Below are 23,081 nucleotides of genomic sequence, written 5' to 3'. Positions count from 1 at the left end.
AGTATTATAAAAAATAGGAATCTCTGATTCACTGTGAGCTTCAAAGAGCAAAAACTTTGACATCTTTTGTTTATCTAATAAGTTAACTAGTTGTTGACTCTTTATTTTTATCTTAGCGCACTTCTTAACGTACCTAAGAAGTTGTGAGGTTGTGTCTGACTTTGGTTTGAGGATTTTTACCCCACAGCAAATACATTAAAAAATGATACTTCAACCTCATTTGAATTTGATTTAATATCTACGAAGTACTCCCAAACAAATGATTCTCTCATCCTACCTTTTTTACTTGCCTTTCTTCTATATAATTAATTTTAAAATATTATAATTTTTTTATATATATTTATTTTAAATTAATTTACATTTTGATTAATAACGATTCAAATACGAACAAAAACATCTTTGTTTGTGTTTGAATCGTTTAACAAACCGAACGAAAAAAAAAAATTTGTTAGTGCTTATCTCGTTTGTTTATCGAACGAATCGAACACGGACTCCCTGACCAGTCCAACACGAACTCCCTGACCAGCCGAACACAAACTGTTCGTGAACAACGAGCTTTTTTGACAACCCTAGTCACAATTATCTATTTAAATTTTAAAAATGCTCCACTCCTACACATACTACTTATTTCATTGCAATGGGGAGGTATTTTTCCATAAATCGATCCTTCCCTAAATCCTTTTAACTTTAGTATAATTAGTTTTAGAGTAAACTTGTAAGTGTAGTGTTAATTTAGGTAGAAGCATTTAGAAGAACTAAAATCAACTTTATTTCCAGGCTAAGAATATCTTTATGATAGACTAGAACTTTTCTAAAGTTTAATTTACAATAACCTGCATTTTTCTCCATGGGATTCTCATTCCAGACTTAATAATCTGATATTACTTGAACGATACGTGCACTTGCGTAAAGAACCTAACGTTAAGTATATAATTGTGAAAGAACTATAGTCCTAGAATTAGTGAAGACTAATGAATACATTTTATCTAAAGACACTAGGGGAATCCAATCTTAGCACAACTAGCAAGTTGTGCTGCAGAAATAGCTAGCCAAAATGGGGATCGGTCAATAAGGGGTATGTGTTAATTTCATTCAGCATGTTTCTATATTTAGCTAAAGACTATTTTATGAGGGATATTTCAGAAGTTTATAACTTTAAAAATCTGTAAAAATCATATAAGTTGTCTTTTTTTTCTTTTTTTCTTTAATTGTTATAGAGGTATTACAATGCATTTTAATGTTATTCAAGGTACATTTATGTATTTAAGCAATAAATGTTTCAACATTTTATTCAAGATTCATTTTAATGTTATTTTGGGTTCTTAAATCATTTTTAAAATAATTTGTTAATATATTAAATACTGAAAAATATAATTAACACAGAGATTATTTAATATGGTTTTGTGGTGTTAGTGATGAATTTTGATGGTATTATTTACACTTTTTTTTGTGGCAGCGTTCATGGCATTATTTACGGTATTATTCTAGTGTTATCGGGGGATATTGACGTATTATTGGAGAGAACCAGTGGTGTTATTGGAAATATCCCTGAGTGTTATTGGCATGTTTTGCCCGAGCTGGCGTTATACATGTTTTTTGCAGTATTATTCATGTGTTATGGCGGTATTAGTAGTATGATTATTTTAGTATTATTGGTGTGTTGCGGCGGTGTTATTGTCATGTTATTGGTGACGTCGTTCATGATGTTATTTAATTGTGTTTTTTCAATATTATCGAGGTCATTTTTGCGGTGTTATTAGCGTTTTGTGATGATATTAGCGCATGTTTGCAACTTTTCGTGTTTTTGTAGTTTTTTGTTAAGTTATTGGCGCATTTTTAAAACAACACCCAAAAAATCACAATAACAACATAAAAATGCGAGCCGCCACAATACCACTCATATAAAATCAAAATAACACTTCAATAATATCATAATATTACCGCAATAACACAATAATAACACTGAAATAATAGCATTTGAAATACTATCACAGTCGTCGCAGTACCACCCACTTAAATAACACCACAATAAACCATAATCATGCTTCAATAACAATAAGAAAACCACAATAACATCTGTCTAGAAAAAAAAAATCACGATGTCTCTCAAATAACACCGCAAAAAAACTACAATAGCACTATAGTCGCCGCAACAACACTATAGCCCTCAAGTCTCTTAGGGACCAATTTCAAAAATATTTTTTTTCTTTTTTTTTTAATTAATTTTTTTAATATATTTCAAATAAGTTTGTTTTTAAGAAGTTAATAGTATTTTTTAAAATAAGTTCACTTATTCTCAAGTAGTTAAATATGTTAAACATCATATCAAAATATAAATATTAGGAGTCATGCTAATTTTTAAGTGTATTTAAACAATACAAAGGTTGCTTTCAGGGAACATCCCAACATTGACAAAATGATTTACAAGATTTACGTCATAATTTTTTTACAAAATATTTATGTTGGTTGTCTACTAATTAACGTAACCCTCCACTTTTTACACCCAGGACCTGGGAACCGGCACTTGTATTTACACATCTCACGGCACTTGTATTTACACATCTCACACCTAAACTGACATATTTACATAGCACATTGGTACTTTAAACCTATGAATGAAACTATGCGCTGAAAATATGATTACTATGTTTATAAATATAAAAATTTAGCTGTGAAATATGTAATTACATAAGAGTTGGGTGCTATATGTGTAAATGCTTCTAATTAAAAGCAACAAATAACATAGGATTATAGGAGACATTGCAAGAAATTTTGTTGAATTAGCATCATCAATGTTCAAAAGAACAAAATAACAGCATACAATAAAACTTTCGGATACCAATGATCCAAGAAAACACAATTAAACCAACAGATATGTACAAAATGGTGTCAAACAAGCAATAAAAAAGACACAAATCATGTTGAACAAATAGAGTTTTTCTCCAATCCAAAGACACTAATAAAAACTACCAGTTATTTTTTACAATCTTTGGCTTTTCAAGTATGAACTTACCTTCCTTGTACTTCTGTGACTCCTCATAAGCTTTCTCATACTTCCAACCCAACACCTCGTTACAGTCCGAGCAATAAATGTCGGCGACGGTATGCAACCCTGTCATGAGATGGCGATCTTCCTTCGGGCCAACGACTATGTTCATGGCATGAGAAAACAGAAAGGCGCGACCATTTCTCCCCTGAGGAATTGTTACAATGCAAAAAGATTGAGAGACTGATTCACCAAAGTAAGCTTTGATAGCAAAATTTACTCATTTGAAACAATTAAGAAAAAAAATATTGATAATATGAATCAAAGGAAGAAAATTTATGATATCCTGACATGTTTTGATCAGCGTGAGGTTTCAAATTTATTGGATTTGCATTAAGAAGAGTAAAAATGTAAAATTTGATAGATTATTCCAATATTATTACACACATCTCAAAAAAAGGGGCATTTACACACATACGGCCCAATTCCTATGTATTTACATATTTAAAAGCTAAATTTTGTTTCTGTAACATTTGAAAAAATGATGTTGATATGGATAACTTTGCAATTCATGGAAACAAGTCCGCTACTTTCATAGTATTATCAGAAACATAAACATCAATTAACCAAATGATGCAGAAACACAAGCAACAACAAGTTTTAGAAGTTGGGTAATAAGTTATCCTCACAATATTTGGACAAAACTCATCATAGAGAAGAATAATTCACCAAAATAATCTTTGGTAGACAAAAAATACTCTATAAAAAAGACTAAATGGATCATATCAATAGCAGAGCAGGTTTCCATCCAATCCAATTCTCAAAATATGGGTCATTTTGTTATTGAGGCAATTACATACAGACCACCCGAAACATTATTATTTACCAATCAAGCATCCTCTTTCATCCATTTTTCAAATTCTCGCTCAAATATCAAAATTTATGGTAAAACCTCAACCCATACTTTTCATTTTTACCAAATTCTCAAAAGTTTGATCTTGTCATGCATAAATACATCGGTTCAGTAGTTCAAAAAAATTACCTTGGCGCTTAATTTGTAAATATCAATATTTTGGGTGGTCTGTATATAATTATCCCTTTTATTTTATTTTAAGAAAAAAAACCATCTCCAAAACATTAAAAATTTCTCCTTTTAGGATTTAGGGGCTGTTGGGGATACTATTTCTAGCAAGATTTAAGAACATAATTTTGTAGATTATAAATTCTATTCTGTCTCATTATTCGTTAAATTCATGATTTGTTGAACCTCATCATTCATGAAATCTAATGAATTGAAGAACCTCTCCCTTTTACAAATCTTAAACACAAATAGCCAAACAATTTATGTGCATTTAGAAAGTTCTAACAACTTTCACGCAAAACAGCTTTCAGTTCTAATTCTCTCAGAAAGTATTAAATTTGGATTAACAATAGTTACTGAATCAAACTCCAATTAAACCCTAATTGAAGCCAAGAAAAAGCCACTTCATTTCGCTTCAGACAGAGAAAACCCTCTCCAATTTCTAATAATCTCACAAACTAAAACACCCAATGGACCACAAAACCATAATCAGCAACAGAATTCAAAACAAATTTCAATAAATTCACCTGAAAATCTTTGGAAATGACATCATCATGAAAGCAGACATGATTTCCACAATTGCAGCAGTTATAAAGTCGGGGACCAACTAATTCAGCCATAAGAACTCTCAGCCCTTATCCCTCTCCTGTCACAAATCAGTCAAGATAACAAGTATTTCGAAATCGGGCCAAAATCTAGCAGAATAATGAATGCATCAATAAACCGAAACCCTAATACCAAATTGCAGAATCCTCAACTTACGCCAAGTAAGAAAGAAATAAACAACTAACTGTGGATTAAAATAATGTGAAAAGGAAGCTTCGTCTTCCGATTTCTCCTATCTCCTCTTCCCTGCTCGAAAAGGATCCGACGGACTGTTATCCACTTGTGAAGTCTGTAAGGAGGCGGAAAGGGAACGTGAAATAGGAAGAAGAAGAAGAAGACGATAATGGCGAAAGAAATCAACAAACAAATAAATAAATAACTTAGAAGAAAAACCACAATCGGGAATCGAGAAAGCGTGGAATGGAGGAGAAAAAAAGCTGTGGCTGAAAGTGACGGAGTTTCTGCGCCACAGAGAAAAACAGAGGCGCCCCCTGAAACTTCATTAATTAATTATTTATGGTGTCTGTTAAACTTTAAAAATTATTATTATTATTATTATTATTATTATTATTATTATTATTATTATTATTATTATTATTATTATTATTATTATTATTATTATTATTATTATTATTATTATATTTTTTTAAATAAAAATTCAACCTTAAAAAATTTTTTTGGGGATTAGATTTAATTAAATTTAAGTAGATTATTTAGCTATTTATTTTAACAATTAATAATTTATAGGATGGGAATATTTTGATATTTATTTATTTAAACAGTGTTAATTAAATTAAATAAATTATAATTAATCTAATTTGGCATTTCAATTGATGTTTAATTAATCATTTCTATTATTAATTAAATAATAAGTTATATTCAGACAAATAAAACTAATGCCAATTTAGTTGAGAGAATAAGTTCTTAATTCAGAGTATTTAATCAAATGAAATTACAAGTGATATTAATGTTTTTTTAGTAGGGAAATTTACACACCTAATGCTTTAAAGTTATAATCGCCAACTAAAGCTTCAAAAGGACTATATTGACAAACTTTTTTGTTTTTCAACTCCATGACACTCAGCTCAATCAGTTCATTAATGAGATGGACTACCTGAATATCTTTAATAACTCATTATCTATAATAAATCAATCTCTTACTATCTTTACGAGAAAGTCTATTTAGATCACCTTCTGTTGTTCATTATCCATACTCTTATATCCAACCCTTAAGTGAAGAACTTTCTTGATTCTTTTGGTCACATGCTAACTCTATGTCAAATTGTTTACACCTTTCATATGTAAGAAGAACTATCATGGCCACAGTCATCAAGTCCACTAATCCACCTTCATCTAATAGAGGACCTATTTGGCAATCGTTATTAGTTTCTACGACATATACACTATCTCCAATCACCTTCATCTTGTGTTTTCTCCACCTTTCATAATGACGCTGTCGTAGTTAAGTCAAGCCATCTCAATCTCCATGGAAGGCCAATCTAATCGCTTTTAGTAGCCTTTTGTGACTTTCATATGCCACCGTTTTATATTCTTAAAGTCATGTTATCTCCACCTTTAAGGAAGGAAAGGTTAGACCTTCCAATACTATTGTGTCATGTTATTTTCATTTATAAGGGAGTAACTTCTTTTAAGCTTCCACAAAATTTTTATACTATCTAATTGTAAACATCATATTGTGTCATTTCCACACCAAGAGAAGACTAACTTGGCCGATTTTAGTGGCCTCCACAACCTTCCATACCTCAACAATATTTGCTTTAGATCATAAACTCTCCAACTATAAGGACAAATCAACCAAATCACATTCAATAGACTTTTTAACTTCTTGTGATAACATATATTCATTTTTATATGATTTTTGGTCAACTCGACAACATTTTTGTGTCACTACATTGTCGTCTTCAATTATTTTATTTTCAACACCATAGGGGGTTCGATCAAGCCATAGTCAACAACATCTATGAATTTCCTTTTGTCACTACATAAATAACATCAGGTTATGCTGTCTCTACCTTTAAAAAATATTGAACTGATCATCTCTTAAAGCATTTATAACTCTTATGTATCGCTAAAAATTTTCTTCAAATCAAGTTATCTTAAATTTTAACAATGATTATCTCGCAAACTTCACTCAAGAATTTTTAATAACCTTCATATTCTTCATGCTCTACTTTGCTAGTCACCTCCAGGTCATGCCACTTTCATATCATGGAGGAAGCTTGACCCAACTAGTCATAAGTTTCATGTGTCATCTCATTTCCACCTATAATTCTTGTTATTTTTTCTCCTTTTATAAGGGTTCTATTAGTTTTTAATCTTATTATGTCATAAACGTCGAAGCTATAAACAATTATCCATTTTTATAATTTTTTTATATTTAAATTGTCTTCTTGTTTGAGAATGAGTGACCAATTACAACTCTTATATACTAAAATTATAAATTAATTTAATAGGTTTATTTTTATACATTTTTTACATAAAAAATTATGTTCCATGCTCATTTCATTTACTTATTTTATTGAGTGTGTAGACTCTAACTTATTAACTTTTTCTTAACATTTTGCAATCATATAAGTAAAAATTGTGTTTATATATTAAAAAGATTTCTTTAACTAGCATTATTTCTCCTCCACTCCCTTGAGACCATTTGAATATCATATTATTACTTGACATTTATAAATTATTGTAAAGAAAGGCGTGACATGATCCAATAATGTATCATGTGAGATTCCTTAGTGGAGAGTCCTCATGTAAATTGAACATACATTACAACCTTGGTTAGTAAAATAACTATTATAAAGGGACGAAGTCTTAAAATAATGAAAGAGCTAACAATCAACCTTATAATTCTTAGTTCAGTTGATTGTTGGCTTGGCATGTGAATTGCATCAACAGGATTGAAAGAGTAGACTTGATTTATGAGCTAAAAATCAACATGGATCTTAAGAGCACACAATGATAGAAAATTACTATCTTTCTTTGTAAGAGTTGTTTTAATACATTACTTTTAATAATTAAAGATTTTTTTTTTAAAAAAAATTTATTAGAGAACTTAGTAATTCATGAAGCATTAATAAACATTAAGCTAAGAGCATAGGTCAATCACTCTAATTCAAGATACATTAAAGCCATGATTCTAAATTGAAATTAGGATAAATAAGCCAAGCATGGACCTTCGGTGTTAAGTTGGGCATTCACCTTGAGGATTAGTTGATACTTTAATTGTTATGAGTCTCCAACATCATTTATAACTCTTTTAGAATACTTGAAAATATTAATTATTATTGTTAAAATTTTTACTTATATAGAGATTATTATCAGCCCAACTTAACTTTTGTTCCTTTTGCTTTTAAGAACAAAGAACCATTAATAAAAACTACTATAAATGAAGACAATTCATATATACAACAACATTTTTCTTCATTAGCATTATAGTGGTTTATTTGCAAACCCCACACCAAAAATAGTGCCGACATCAATATTCCACGTATTTAAGCACAAAGGGGTCAAAAACTTAGATCAATATTCCACAAATACTCGGTGTCTTCATCTTTTGGCTATTGAGGGAACTCAAAACTTAATTGAATGGTCATTAAAGGGGTGAAAGATCTTATAACAAATACAAATATATATATCTTTTCTAAAGCGAAGGGTGAAACTTTACAATCTTCAAGTTGTCAAGTTTTCATGCCCAACTTGAGGAAATACTAAAGTTGTATGAATCAAACTTGCTCATATGAAAGACAAAATTATAAAAATTGAGAGTCTAAACTTTCTTTACTAGGATAAAATTGAGACGACAAAAAATATTTGGTAAAGTAGAGCTCTCTAATATTAGCAACAAAGAGAAATGAAAAAAGTTGAGAACTTTAATACTTACAAAACTTCTATTCATCTTTGAGTTGATTGTTATAGATCTCTCAATAATTAATCTTTGAAAAAGTTCTAATTATGAATTAAAATTTGATTTTTTATATGCAAGGAGTGGATGGTGGATGATGGGATGTACTTGGTCACGTTCTATGATTATTAAAACACTCATAACTTCAATTAATCACTATGTCCATCTTCTTTATAAATATTAAATAAATTTAATTCATTATAATGTTTAAAATATTCAATATGTTTATTTTTCCATTCGAAATACCTCAATTTTATTATCATCTACCCTGTCTGGAATATGTTTGAAGTCTAATAAATTACCTCCACGTGGAGCTGACAGAAAAAAAATTCATTTTCTTGTGATCCAACCCGATAACACATGTGAATATTCCTCCCATATTATTCTGCATTATTCAAATATTATTGTGATGATATTGATGTGTTATTGTATTATTATAATGTCAAAAATATTTTCAGAACAATAATATATGATAATGTGGGCTAAAATGAAATTTTATCTCTCCCAATAATATATGATAATGTGGGCTAAAATGAAATTTTCATCTCTCCTAAGTGAGCTCATCTCGTTCTGGACGCCGCTCGGCAGCGCCAACGATTCAAAATTTCTTCATCCTTTAAAGCCCTAACTTATCACTTCTGAGCGACCAGCAGAAGCGCAGAGGTGACAGAGAGTGATCTTTGAGGCCAATGAGAGGACCGAGAACTGGAGCACCGCAGCGACTGACGAGATCACACTTCCAGGCGGCCTCCGGCGACGCTTCTCTTCCGTATTCATCACCGATCCAACCGCTATTGGACTACTCCTCTTCCATCATCAGCGCCGGGCTCCCCCGATGTGTCGAGCCTTTGCAGTAGCCGCCCCTCTTCTGCTAGCGGCCTCCCCGCCTACTCCATCGCCTGCGCCCCCTCGGATCGCGTATCCATTCTACGCGCCGTGAACTCTTACCTCGCTTCCCTCTCTCCGCCCATTCACCTGAAACCCCCACTCCCCCCGGCCCGCAACGTCGCCGAAGCTCTTCGTTGCATCTTCTCCCGCCTAGAGTTCGGCAGCCCTCTATCCGATCTCACCCGTGACCTTCCCCCTCTTCTCGCCGCGCTCCGGTGCCCGGTCAAACTCAGCAAATCCGCCCTCAAAGCCCCTTCTACTCCCCACGCTTGGCCATCCGTTCTCTCCGTTCTTCACTGGCTAGTGCAGCTTGCCCTCGTTGTTGATCACCTTGCCTCCTCCCGCACTTCCCCTCACGTATCTGAGTACGACATCAATCGTTATATCACCCGCACCTATTCTCTCTTCCTTGCCGGCGACGATTGCACTATTGCTGATCTCGATGCCGAGTACCACGACAGGCTCAAACGGCATGCGGATTCCGCGGTTAAAGAGGTTGAAGCCCTCGAGGTTGAAGTTGCTCAGTTCGAGACCAAGGTGCGGGATCTCGCCGCAGCACCGTCACGGCTCGAAGCGCTCGAGGCTGAACGGGCTGCACTTCTGGAGGATGTCAGTAAGTTCCAGAATGTGGTGGATAAGTTTTCTGCCGTGATTGAGGAGAAGAGGGAAAATCTTGCAGAGAGAGAGAGGGAGCTGGAAAAGCGGGAGATGGAGAAGAGGAGGCTGGATGAGGAGAATGGGGAATTGAGACAAAGGATACGGGGGCAGTCAATGAGCACGAGAGATGTGGAGAGGGTGAAGCGGGAATTGCAGGCTGTGGAGAGGGATATTGCAGAGGGGGAGAGTCGGAGGAATGAAATGGAGGAGAAGGCATGGACGCTTAACTCTGAATTCGAGAGGAAGTTTAGGGAAATCGAGGCTTTGGCAGAACAATGCAACCAAGTAAATAGGAAGTAAGTGTTTGTTACTTTTGCTACTTCTCGAGTATTTAATCGACGCCGTTTTAGGTTGATGCTGCGTAATTCGATAAAAAGGTTATATGTCCAACACATTCTGCTTGCTCTGTCTAATGTATTGCATGGAATTCTCTAATGATTTCATCGAGGAACCGTATTTTGTCTATTGATTTCACTGATTTTTCTAACATGTGTCTGGATTAGTCAGTTTTCCCACTTTAGCGCGTCTTTTTTGTATTAATTTCTTAGTTTGTTTTCGCTAAATGCTGTATTTCGATGAAGCGAAGGGAAATAAAACGATTTAACTTCGTGAAATGAACTTCAATCTCTTTTGTCGAGTTATGAGACTACTGCCATTGATTTGTGATTCTCAATTCTTCTTTGATTTTCTTGTGATCAAAATTCTGCATCCAAATAGAGACTAATTTGATACATCTTGAATTTGATTTTTGGCCATTTTCAGATTAAAAATTGGGAATAATGTCCAGCTGGTTCTCAATGCCAAGGCCTCTTCTGCAGCTGAGGTCATTGGAATCGATCACAAAACTAAGTTGAAGCCAGCAATTAGGGCTCTAATGGAGGAGACAAAAAAATCAACGGTTTCAAAAATGGAAGAGCTAATCAATTTGCAAAAACAATCACTTGAGAATGACATGTTGCTCGATGGAAAGAGGGCTTACTACACAGCCATTCAAAATAAAATTAATGAGGTCCGCTCTGCACTTTTGTTTCTTTCTGCATGAAACACAATATACAAAAAGGAGATTCTTCTATTTATGTTCCATGATATAACTGAATTCTAGCAGCTTTAGAGCTTCTCTTTAGTTTGTTTCAATTTCACATAGAAAAAAAAATCTTAAGGGACCAGTATTTTAGGAGCTAACATTTTTCTTGTCAGTATCTAGAAATTTATTGTTCGGGAAATCTTAAACATATATGCATGGGAAATAAATCAGCTCCGATTTATAATTGTTTTATGCTTTATATTGCATTGTTGTCTTGCATTTGTGTTTTGTTGTTTTACATTGAAACAGATGATTATTTGGCAAAAAAATTCTAAAAGTTTTTTGTATGTGTTTTATGACTGTTATTGTTTGGAAAGAAAGGTCGTGCTATGCTGATCTGAATTGTTTGAATGATTGAAGTGAATATTGTTATGATTTTCATTCAATTATAATATATTAACTTAATTTTAATGAATACATGATTAATTAAAAAAAGTATTAACTATTTTAATGGACTAAAACTGATGTTCATAAATGTGTTTTTTGTCATAAAATTCGTTAAACTTTATTGTAAGAAGCTTACTTTTTTTACTTTCATACAGTTGGACTTTTTTTTTTTTTTGTTGTTGAATCAAATATTCAAATATTGCTTAATGAAGCGGTGCGGGTGTAGGGCCTTTAAGATTATGTGGCATGAAGAAGCTTTTCATATATCCATCCTACTGAAAGGTAGTCAATGAGATAAAAAAAACCACTAAAAAGCTTTACCAAATAAAGATTTATAAAGTTGGAATTAGTTTAACTTTTCCTTCTAGTCTCTTATGAGCTGTTTCACATCTAAAGATGACAATTATATATTTAGGGTTTTTGTAGCAAAATTTAAGTAGATTTTTGAATGCATTTAACTAAAATTTTGTTTTTTAAACATTCTTATATCCTACCATATCTATAATCCCATTCGCTCATCTTATTTTTGAATTTAGGATTCCTAAAATCTTATAGGAGGGGTGTAAACGAGCCAGGCTGGAGTGAGCTCAAGCTTGGCTCGTGTTCGAATCTTTTAAAGATAATTTTATTCGTGTTCTACTCGTGTTCTAATCAGCTCGTGAACACTCTGTTTGTGTTCGACTTATTTACTTTTTATTGTTTAGAGTTCATCTTGTTAACTTTTTATTATTCGTTTTCGGCTCGCTAGGATAAAAAAAATATTTTTAAAGTTAATTTTAAAATTTTTTAAAACTTAAAATTTTGCTTGAACAAATATTTGCTTTATTTTTTTTTTCGAGTATGTATTTTAAAATTTCCATTGGTGCACAGCTATATGGCCCCAGGTTAAGTTTAGGCATGCAAATACTTTTGGTAAGAATGAGATGCATAATTTAAAAAGCATGGGTGAAATTTTCTTTTGAAATTAAGCGATCTGGGATTAAAGACGCGGAGGCTGCATTTAGGTGGGATGGGATGCGGCTGGAGGGAAGGCATTTACATACATACCTTGTATTGATCTATTGAGCGTAATTTTTTTTTTTTATAGGTTTTTTGTGGGCGGGATGGTTAAGGAAAGGAGGGAAACGAGCCAAAAATTTTTTTTTAAAACAAACCCGCCAAAAACAATTTTCTCTCGCATTTAAATTCATACCACCTAATTCTTATGTATTTTCATATCCAATACAAGAAAAGTATTTTTCATTTATAATCCTAGCTAAAATTATTTAAAAATTAATAAAATTAAAAAAATTTAAAATATAAAATAGAAAATTTTCAATATAAATATTTTATTTATATTATTTATTTATTATTTATATAATTCGAGCCAAATAAAGCGGAACAAAAACATACAAGTTTTTGTTTGTGTTCAGCTTGTTTATAAATCGAGCTCAAAACGTTTGTTCGTGTTTTGCTCGTTTACTTCACAAAAGAATGGAACACGAGCTACTTACCAAACACGAGTTGTTCATGAACGACGTGCTTTTTTGATATTTCAATATAGGAAGCTGGATTTAATTTTAAAAGTCTATCATACTATCTTCTTTAACATTGTGTTTTCACTCTTTCTTCCACATCTATATCTTCACATACCTCTTTTTAGTCATTCTCCTTGAATCCTTAGCTTTAATTAACCACTCTCGTTTGCTAAGATGTATTACGCTTATATTCAATGCTATTAACTGCATATTTTTGGTGTTGAGCTAGAGCTTTATTTCAATGTGTAGTCTTGATTTTTGTGTTTTACTTTGCTATTTGTGTATTTAATTTTCAGGATTACATACTTGTAATTATGAGAGTCTATACTTTATAAATAGGGGTTATGTTGTTTGGACTGGAGAAGAGTTTTTGATTGGTTGTAATAACCTTTCCCGTATCCTTTCGGGTTAAGAAGTACATTCAACATCTTGGGGTGGCGCTCAGGTGGTGATCACTCGTCTTTTTTTTTTTTCTTCAGTTAATACATTCTTTCTCTTCCTTTGGATTTCAGTCCCACTTTACCTCCTTAGAGTTTTGGAAACTGCATATTTAAGCTATGGCTTTTTACGGTATCATTTGGGTTATTCTTGAGATAATAAAAGTTTATCTATGTTATGATCTGATTACATATTAACTCTATTTTTGTCAATATCACATTTGTTCCCTACTAATTTTTCGCTTTTACCTTATTGCTTCTATATATTTTACCTGCACCCAGTGCTTCGGTGCCTATTCCTACTTTATTGTATGTTCATACTCTGTCCTTTATCCTTGTTTGCCTCCTATTGAAGATGCTCTTTCCAATCCATCTACTGCAGTTGGGATCTGCCTTCATTTGAACTCTAAGATTTCAATTTCCTTATAGCTCTATGAAATGCCTTTGATCTTTCTTTTCCCTTCCATAAATTTCTTTCTTTATGTTTGTTTGACTATATTATCATGATTTATTAAAGTTTTGCCCAATCCTAATTGAAAGCTTGCAATTAACCTTCAAATGACTGCTCCTCTTGATTGCCATTTATGTGACGCCACTTGTTTTTTACTATTAATTTCACTCTTGTTTGATATCTTTACTGCTACAAAGCTTGATTTGTTTTTGAAAGCTAGATATAATCTATGCTCTATGCCATCAACTACTTTAAACCTTTGGCTCCATTATGCTCAATTATGTTCTTTTTCTCTCTTTATTTTTACATTAATTAAATAACGAATTTGCTCCAATGTATGCCAACAATGCTTTCTGTTTGAGGAATTCATCAGTGTTGTTTATTTAGAGCAACCTCTATGGAATGTTTCTTATAGGAAGACTAAAAGCTACAAGTTTTAGAAGGCTATATATGCGTTAATGCAAAGTCTCTGGGCTTAGTTCAACAAATTTTTCAGGATACGTGTTGATATTTGTCTTCATTGTTTATGGTAATGATACTTTTCTTATTAGGAATGATACTTCCAGCTTTAGGGAAATAGAATATTATCTTCAAAATATAAAATTCTGGAATTTTTTCTTGCCATCAAATTTGCATTTAAAAATGGAAGGTATTTTTTTTTCTTGCAAATGAAATTTGTTACAAATTTTCTTGAAGAAACTAGCTTTCTTGGGTGCAGGTAGATCAACTCTTTTTTGGATACTTTGTAATAATTTGAAAATGATTAAAATTTTGAATGCTTGTCACCATCAATGTCTAGTTGCTAAGATTATATATTTGACTGTCAATTGACTTGATGTATCATTTGTTGTTGGTGTGATCAGTGATTATGTATAATCCAAAAGAATTAGAAAACAAATGGATTTTATCATAAGAATCTAGAGATTTATTTGGTAAATTTTTAGAGAAATGTCCAGTTCACTAAATACATAATCATTTAAGGATTGGAGCTAATTTTGACGCGGGTTACATTAGATCTTTGAAGAAATTGAATCCTATTTCTGGATGTTGTGACTTGAGTAGTTGAAATCTCACATCATGGAGAAACAAAAAAAATAGATTGTTATAGCTAGATCGAACATTGAAGTTGACTACAAGGCTATGACTCATATGCTAGCAAAATGATATGCTTTGTGATTATTGGCTTTCTTGTATCCCAGATTATGCTTTCTAATTATGATAATCAAGCAATTATATAGATATTGCTAGCAATTCTGTCTTTTATGAATGAACCATGCATGTTAAAGTGGATTGCAACTTTATCAGAGACGTCTCTTAAAAGAGAATCATTATTCCACGTCTCAAAAATTTGCTTGACATTTTTTCAATGCTTTGGCAACTTTGACATGTTTTTAATCTTTGCAACAAGCTCACATTATTGATATTTAAGATCCAGTTTGAGCGTGAAATGTTATGGTAGAAGTGCTAAATTAGAGAGGGCAATAATAGATTAGATAGTTGATTTGTGACTGTAGTATCCTCCTCATTTCCATCTTTTTTATTTTCTCCATGCTTCTCTAAATAATATATGTAGGTCATGGAATATGAAGAGCTATTTTGCTAAACATATGATTTATGAAAGTAAGGCTCCCAAACCCAATGGAATTTGTATAAATTTGGTCCAACCAAATATCAAACAAGTTCATCTCGAGTTAGATTCATAAGTACTCTCAGTTTTAACCAAACAAATTGCGTTTGTTGGAGGTCAAATTTGCTAGCATTAGAATAATGATTTAAGAAAGAAGAATAATTCCGAGGTAATGGTGGAATTGAGACAAATGAGAGAAAAATGGTGTTGGCTTATGATTCTGAGTCACAAAAATCATTAGAAGAGTAGTTGGATATCCATGCAAATCAGGCTGCTTGATTTTGAAATAAGCTCTTGTCAAAATATTTCAAAAAATTTTGTGATGTGGGATCTTCTAGTGTTGATTAATAATTCATTTACGCTAATCATCAACTCTTTATTGTGTTCATTAATGGGCTTTTTTTGCTGATCAATTAATTTACTTGCTCTGCAATTTTTTGTTTATGATTTATATGATTCTTTGTTTTGATTGGATGGTTTATTTAATCTTTGATTTTCTGCTTCTTATGATCTTTCTACCATTTTCCTGCATCAGTGGTTGATTCTTTTATTCTCTCAGATTTAGCTACTGATTTTGTAATTATAAATAAGGGGCTGGGGCACCCATGTATGTCATTATTATTAGTTACTAAATGAAATGTTTAGTTGTATGTGTAATTCATTTCGCTTCTAGACTTCATTCCCTAGATCAAGTGAGAGATTAGAAGAATCTAGGAGTGCTTATCTCTATTTAGTAATGTAAAGCTTGCAGTTCGGGCGAATGCTTTCCCAGTTTTTCTTTTTTCCCTCTTCTTCCTTTTACATTTTCATTATTGGACTGGAAGAGATTTATTTATTTAGTTGTATTTTTTATATTCCTCGCTGTCCACAAGTGCATGAATTTTAATCATGCAGTCAATTTTCTTGATCATTCTCATTATTTAATTTCTAATATAGGGTCATTGTTCTTTTTTAGTTGAATTGATTACCATCATATTTTTTATTTGGGGACACTTACATACATAGTACACTATTTTTATGTGTTTACATATCTTACACCTAATTTTTCATTTCTACACATGTAACACTCAAATCTTTAATATCATGTTAAATATATCACTTTTATCACTTTTTAAAAGTGAAATACCTTTTTATGCATATGTTTAGAACACCGAAGTGCTATGTAAATATGAAAGTTAGTGAGGTATGTAAATAAATAAGAATTGTGTGCTATACATGTAAATTTCCCTTTTTTATTTTCATCATAATGTTCAATGCCTGTTTTGTGATAATACTTTTGTGTCATCTAAATTTTCAGAGTTTCTTGCAAGTTTTTTCTCATGTCATATTAAGTTAATAATAAATATTTTAAATGGCATTCTACATCACCACAACCTTTCCGACCTAGTTAGGAATGCGAACCGTTGCTATATGGGTATTATAACATTCAATGAAATAACGACGTTTTGATTCTAACAACTTTATCTTGATTGTAATAATTACTAATTGTTCTAAAATTCTAGTTTCATCACTTGAAATTAGCCAATCAAATTATTAATTAACTTAAACGAAATAAAGCATTATAAGATAAATTACAAGCAATATCCTTTACTCTTAGGCAGTAAAATGGGTTGGTCATTAGCTTAATGTTGAGTGCTTTATTCCATTAATTCACAACATGTTATAGTTATTTTTAGAAGTTATTGGCATTGTTTTATTTCAATTGTTTTTTATATTTTTTGTTTTATATATTTCTTTCCTATTTTATGTATTTCTTATTTGTATGTCTTTCCTATTTTCTATCTTTTCTATATTAGGAGTGATTTGATCTGTACTTATGTCTGCACTTTCATATCAATAAAATTATTCTGCTCTATTCGCTAATCTACATGATATCAGAGCATGGATCTAACCCTAATTGCTTTCGGGACATCACCCTAGTTGTCGGTTCCTTCTTCCTGCAGGTCCTACCTGCCTTTTTTATAGTCGTCGACCCTTTCTTTTCCAGACTAGAGGCTCTTCCTTCTTGCAGGATCTCCCACTGACCTACCTCTACCCCCACCCTACAGAAATTTCTACCGCTGAGCCCTACAGGAATTTGCTGCTAAACTTTGCATGAAATTGTCGCTGAACCTGCAGGCCCTCCTGTCAACTTCACTTGCTGGGCGTACCTACCTGCAGGCTGTTTCTAGCCGCTTGCAGGACCTTTTATCTTTGATCTTCTCAGCCAAAATCTTTCTATATCTCGACAGCCCAACCTCAACTTTTGCTCAGTTGGAATGATGGCGAACTCCTCCACCATCGAGCTTCCTTACGACGGTGTACTTTATTCCTCTTGAGGATTGACACCAACCGCAGTCTCTCCGTAGACCAGAGGATCTGAAAATCACATTAACTTTCTGATCACCAGCCATAAGCTCAACGATTCTAATTTTCTCCGATTGTCTCAAGTTGTGTCATTGTTTGCTAAAATTTGAGGTAATTCAACCACCTCAGAAAGATGATTCGTGAACCTCCAAAGACTAACTCAACGTATGGAGTTTGGGAAGTGGAGAATTCCATGGTCATGTCATGGCTGATTAATTCCATAGAAACCTTGATTGGCCGTTCTTACCTATTTCTTCTGTCTGCTAATACACTCTTGACTGTCGCTTGTGATACCTACTTGGACGTAAGGAATTTTGACCAACTCTATGAGGTCAATAAAAAGCTCCGCAATGCAAAATAGGGATCAAGGACGGTGACACAATACTGCAATGACATTGTTGCTTTATAGATGAAATGTGATCTCTGCTACAACTACACCTGGAACTCTCCTACTGATCTTACACTCTTCCAAAAAATTGTGGAAAAGGATTGTGTATTTCAATTTCTGGCCTGCCTAAACAAGAAGCTTGATGAAGTCTGGGGACACATTGTTGGTCGTGACCCCTTCAACTCAGGGCAGAATACACAGAGACTTGCCGCGAAAATGTCCGGAGAATTCTTAGGCTTGAGACCTCCTCTCCTTCGGTGAAACCTTTAGCCTTGGTCGCCAATTAGTAACCAACACTGTCATGCCCGAACACACATTTGACTTCTGTCACAAACCATATCTTACTCATAATAAGTGTTGACAACTCCATGGGAAACCAACAAATAAATCTTTGGTCAAATCCTCCCATGCTCAAGGATTTTCTACGATCTCAGAATCTGCGGCTGTGCAACCAAACTCCACCTGGACTACGATCTCAGAATCTGCGGCTGTGCAACCAAACTACACCTGGACCTTTGCTAAATCACCACACTCATCAAGAGTCAAATGAAACACTTAATTAAGCTGTTTGGATTGAGTCAATTCTCCGGTCTGTCGATGTCCCATGCTTGTCAAGATTATAGTTTATGGCACTCACTTCTGTTTCTTCTAATCTGTAGATTATTGATTCAGGTGTCATGGATCACATGATCAGGTGTTCACAAATCTTCTCCACATATTTTTGTACTTCGGGAGAGATACTATTAAAATTGTCAATGACTCATTAAATTTCATTGTTGGTAAATGGTTGTTGTTCTAACAGTCAGGCTGACTCTGGGATTCGTATTTTTTGTTTCGTTACTGAAATGTAACCTCTGCCAGTAAGGTTACATATGATCTGAATTGCGTTGCTCATTTTTCTCCTGATATATGTGTCTTTTAGGATCGTCATTTGGGGAGAATGATTTGAATTGCTAAGCGTGTAACCAGACTATACTTCTTCCAAGCAAAAGGCATTGATGACCCAAATACCCGATCTTATAGTTGTAGTTTTTTCTGGTCTACTAAATGTTCTATTATGTTTTTACATTGTCGTTTGGGTCATCTCAGTTTTTTTATTATTTAAAATAATTGTATCATTTGATATTTACAAATAAAAATTTATTCAGTTTTAAATGTGAGATTTGTCATTTAGCTAAACATTAACGTGTACCATATCCACCTCACCCTTACACTTCTTTCGCTCCTGTTTCATTGATTCATAGTGACTTATTGGGATTCTCTTGGACTTCAAGCTACACCAACAAAAAGTGGTTGCTTATCTTGATTGATGACTGCACTCTGGTGACTTGAATCTATATATTAAAAGACAAATTTGAAGTTGCTGTCACAATAAAAACTTTTCACTCCATATTTGACTCATTTCAAAACTACTATTCAAGTCCTTCAAACCGACAATGGTCGTGAATTTTTTAATTCTATGTTGGGAGAATTTTTGGTAGTTAAGGGCATCCTCCATCATAGCTCTTGTATGAATACCCTTCAACAAAATGAGGTAGTCGAGCTGAAAAACTGCTACCTTCTTGAAGTTACTCGTTTCATTATATTTCAATATACTGTCCTGAAACATTTTTGGAATGAAGTTATCTTTATCATCGCATATCTCATCAATATAGTCCCCACTAAATCCAAAACTTTCGGACCCCACCCCGTTATCTATCTTGATGTCATATTTTCCTATCAATCAGTTTTTCTTCATGTTAGACTCCAAAATATTCAGGTGCACAACCTTTGTTTGAAACATTCATCCATCTCGTAGTAAACTTGATCTCTGTTCCATCAAATGTATCTTCCTTGGATTTTTTTACACTCAAAAAGGCTATCTGTGCCTTGATCCCACCACAATTAAACTTTATGTGGGTGTCGATATCTCCTTGTTTGAAAGTGTCCCATACTCCCCTAAAATTACCTCGGGTGAGGGGGAGCTAGAATTTTTGAACTCTGTTCCTTTCCCGACTCCATTGGATATTTTACCTACTCCCACTGTCACCGAGTCCAAGGAGCTAGAATTTTTTAGCACCTCACAACTGCCCATCGGATCCTCCACTACTTGAAAGACATATCGGGCTCATGTTTGTTATACTCTCATTGCATCTCTCATTCTATTACTATTTGTGCGGACACCGTTTGTGTCGGGTACGTCCATGATCCGAGGTTCTACCTCTGAATATTTTTCCTTCATTTGGGGAAATCTTGTCACATGGAAAAAGAAAAAAACAATTTGTGATTGCTCGTAGCAGTGTTGAAGCAGAGCTTTGGTCTACGTCTCTAGGCATTTGCAAAGCTCTCTGGTTGCGCATCATGCTCTGTGAGTTACGTATGCCGGTCTCCGTTGTTTTGTAGTTATGTTCTGATTTTAAGGCCGCCATCAGCATTGCCCGTAATTCGATCTAACATGTTCGTTCCAAGCATTTGGAGATTGCCCATCATTCTATCAAGGAGAAACTTGATTATGGAGAAATTTGTTTTTTATTTGTCCCTTCAACTAATCAACTAGCATATATTTTTACGAAGAATCTTCTGCGGTTGTTGTTTGATGAGTTCAAATTTAAGTTGAACATGATTGATATTTATGCTTCAATTTGAGGGGGAGTGTTAGAAATTATTAGCATTAATTTATTTCTTTTTACTATATTTCCTGTTTTATATATATATATTTTTTTTCTTTTTTTTGTATTTCATATTTGTCCGTCTTTCCTATTTTATGTCTTTCCTATGTTAGAAGTCATGTAATCTGTATGTATACCTCCTCTTTCATATCAATAAAATTATTCTGCTCTATTATCTAATTCTGCAGTTATACATCCAGACTGTATTGGTATTGCTGTATTCTGAACTTTATTTTTTGTAAAACTTGGTATCTTGAATTCCTACCACAAATGGTATAATTCAATGAGTATTCATTGTTTCTGATGTCTTTATTTGGATACAGGATAGGAACACAACTGCATAAGGTTGTCCTAATTCCAAATTTGATTAGGGTGAATCTTGTAATCATTGAATTTTCTTTGAGATTTGTGCCATACACATCTAATCAATCAAACTCATAGTTCATTCATCTCAAAGCAAATCAAACGAGTATGAAACACATTTTTGATAAAATTTTCTTATGAATACAAATTTTGATCAATGCTTTGTTTCTTCACAATATGGATGATTTAAACATTTTTGTTTTTGTTTAATTTCAGATTGAAAGTCAGGTTGATATGCTTAAGTTGGAAATTGAAGAACATGGTTTGAAATGCTCATCTGAAATGGAGAACATAGAAGAGGAGTCAGAAGCAAAAGAAGAACAACTGAAACTAATGGACAGGGAGGCACAGGAGCTATTAATGGTTGTTTTTACCTTTTCCTAATTTCTATTGGGGGATTTACATACATACCACACAATTCTTATGTATTTACGTGCATGCCGCTCAAATCTATAACATCACGTCGAAAATGATTACAATTATAACACGAAGATGTCAAAAGTGTAAATTTTGGGTGTTAAATAAATAAAACATGTAAACTTTCTATTTCGTTTAGTTTTTGAATTAGGAAATGATTTTATGTTTGTAGGAGTCTGAAGAAAAGCTGAAGAGGACTTTGATAGAGTGCACGGAGGAGACTCAATTATGTGCTCAGGAGCTCTATTCGTTGATCGATAGTGTCTCTCAGTATAAGGAGTTTATGGGATCTACAGTTGTTGGGATCGGAGAGGAGATCAGAGAGATAGTTGAAGGAGTGAAACAGGCCTTTGAGGCTTCTTCCAGGTAAGCTCTGGTTTAATGTAAATTTCTCATTATATTTGGAGAATTTACTGTTTTTATGGCACTGATCCAAATTTTTTTTTTTTTTTTTTTTTTTTTTTTTTTTTTTTTTTTTTTTTTTGGTGTTTTCTTATTATCTTCATCATTTTAATAGGATTTGCAATAGTTAGTGTTGGCGAATTACTTCTGTTTGATGTGATGACAGCTTTGAATTTGGTTGTGTTTAGTGGAAAAATTTGCGTACGATAGACATATGCAGCGCTGCGTATGATTTTGAGGTTAAATCGAGGGTATAAGGGGGTTATATTCGTGGTATGACCCATTGTAACCTTCATGTAACATTCTGTAACTTACTTATAACCCACTAATAAATTCTTAATATATGATAACAAAAGCGCGAAACTTATTTGTAGGTTGCAAGTAGGTTACACTAGGTTACATGGAGGTGCATGTATAACCCCTTTATACCCTCCGTATAACCTCGAAATCGTACGTAGCGCTGTGTACGTCTATCGTACACAAATTTTTTCTGTGTTTAGGAGTCTGTTTGGATCAAATTTTGTAACATTTTTGCTGAGGGAGTCAGATTGTGATCCAAGCAATTAATTGTCTGTATAAATAGCTGAAATTATCATGGGAACATGCATATATTTTTAAAATTTGTTGCAAATATTATGAGTTTTTTTTTGTCTTTTATAAAAATTCAATATTATATTTTTATAGATTTGGTTATGAAAAGCTTCTCTTTGTGCAAATTAATGAAAATTTATTAAGAAGTTATAATTAAATTGGAATATTAAAATTCTCTGAATAATAGAGATTTGAAAAAGTTGGTACAGAGAACTTCAGATCCACGGCACATGATAATTAAGAAATATGTTGAAAAATACATGTCTATAGGAACTTAAATAAT

The 23,081-nt window shown here is 33.0% G+C and overlaps 2 protein-coding genes across 6 annotated transcripts; one reads left to right on the top strand and one right to left on the bottom strand.

Annotated features, from left to right (window-relative positions):
• Positions 1 to 2,896: 2,896 nt before the first annotated feature.
• LOC110025866 (protein yippee-like At4g27745) lies at positions 2,897 to 5,149 on the bottom strand. Of its 5 annotated transcripts, none has more exons than XM_020726545.1 (4): positions 5,054 to 5,149; positions 4,859 to 4,962; positions 4,595 to 4,713; positions 2,897 to 3,194 (listed from the first exon to the last, which is right to left on the bottom strand). In XM_020726545.1, the coding sequence occupies exons 3-4, from the start codon at positions 4,685 to 4,687 to the stop codon at positions 2,967 to 2,969; spliced, it is 321 nt and encodes a 106-aa protein (XP_020582204.1). In that variant the 5' UTR covers positions 4,688 to 4,713; positions 4,859 to 4,962; positions 5,054 to 5,149; the 3' UTR covers positions 2,897 to 2,966. The 5 variants fall into 5 exon arrangements, with proteins under 5 accessions (XP_020582204.1, XP_020582206.1, XP_020582203.1 ...); XM_020726547.1 differs by having other exon boundaries at positions 5,067 to 5,149; XM_020726544.1 differs by having other exon boundaries at positions 4,830 to 5,149.
• A 3,533-nt stretch (positions 5,150 to 8,682) lies between these two features.
• Positions 8,683 to 22,802, top strand: LOC110025870 (kinetochore protein NDC80 homolog). Its single transcript, XM_020726552.1, has 6 exons — positions 8,683 to 8,699; positions 9,339 to 10,436; positions 10,903 to 11,149; positions 21,605 to 21,751; positions 21,978 to 22,171; positions 22,323 to 22,802. The coding sequence occupies exons 1-6, from the start codon at positions 8,683 to 8,685 to the stop codon at positions 22,336 to 22,338; spliced, it is 1,719 nt and encodes a 572-aa protein (XP_020582211.1). The 3' UTR covers positions 22,339 to 22,802.
• Positions 22,803 to 23,081: the final 279 nt, after the last annotated feature.

Source organism: Phalaenopsis equestris, unplaced genomic scaffold, assembly GCF_001263595.1.
Source record: "Phalaenopsis equestris unplaced genomic scaffold, ASM126359v1 Scaffold000339, whole genome shotgun sequence".
Lineage (NCBI taxonomy): Eukaryota > Viridiplantae > Streptophyta > Magnoliopsida > Asparagales > Orchidaceae > Phalaenopsis > Phalaenopsis equestris.
The sequence above is the reverse complement of the archived record's forward strand: the minus strand, read 5'-3'. Positions and strand labels throughout refer to the sequence as shown.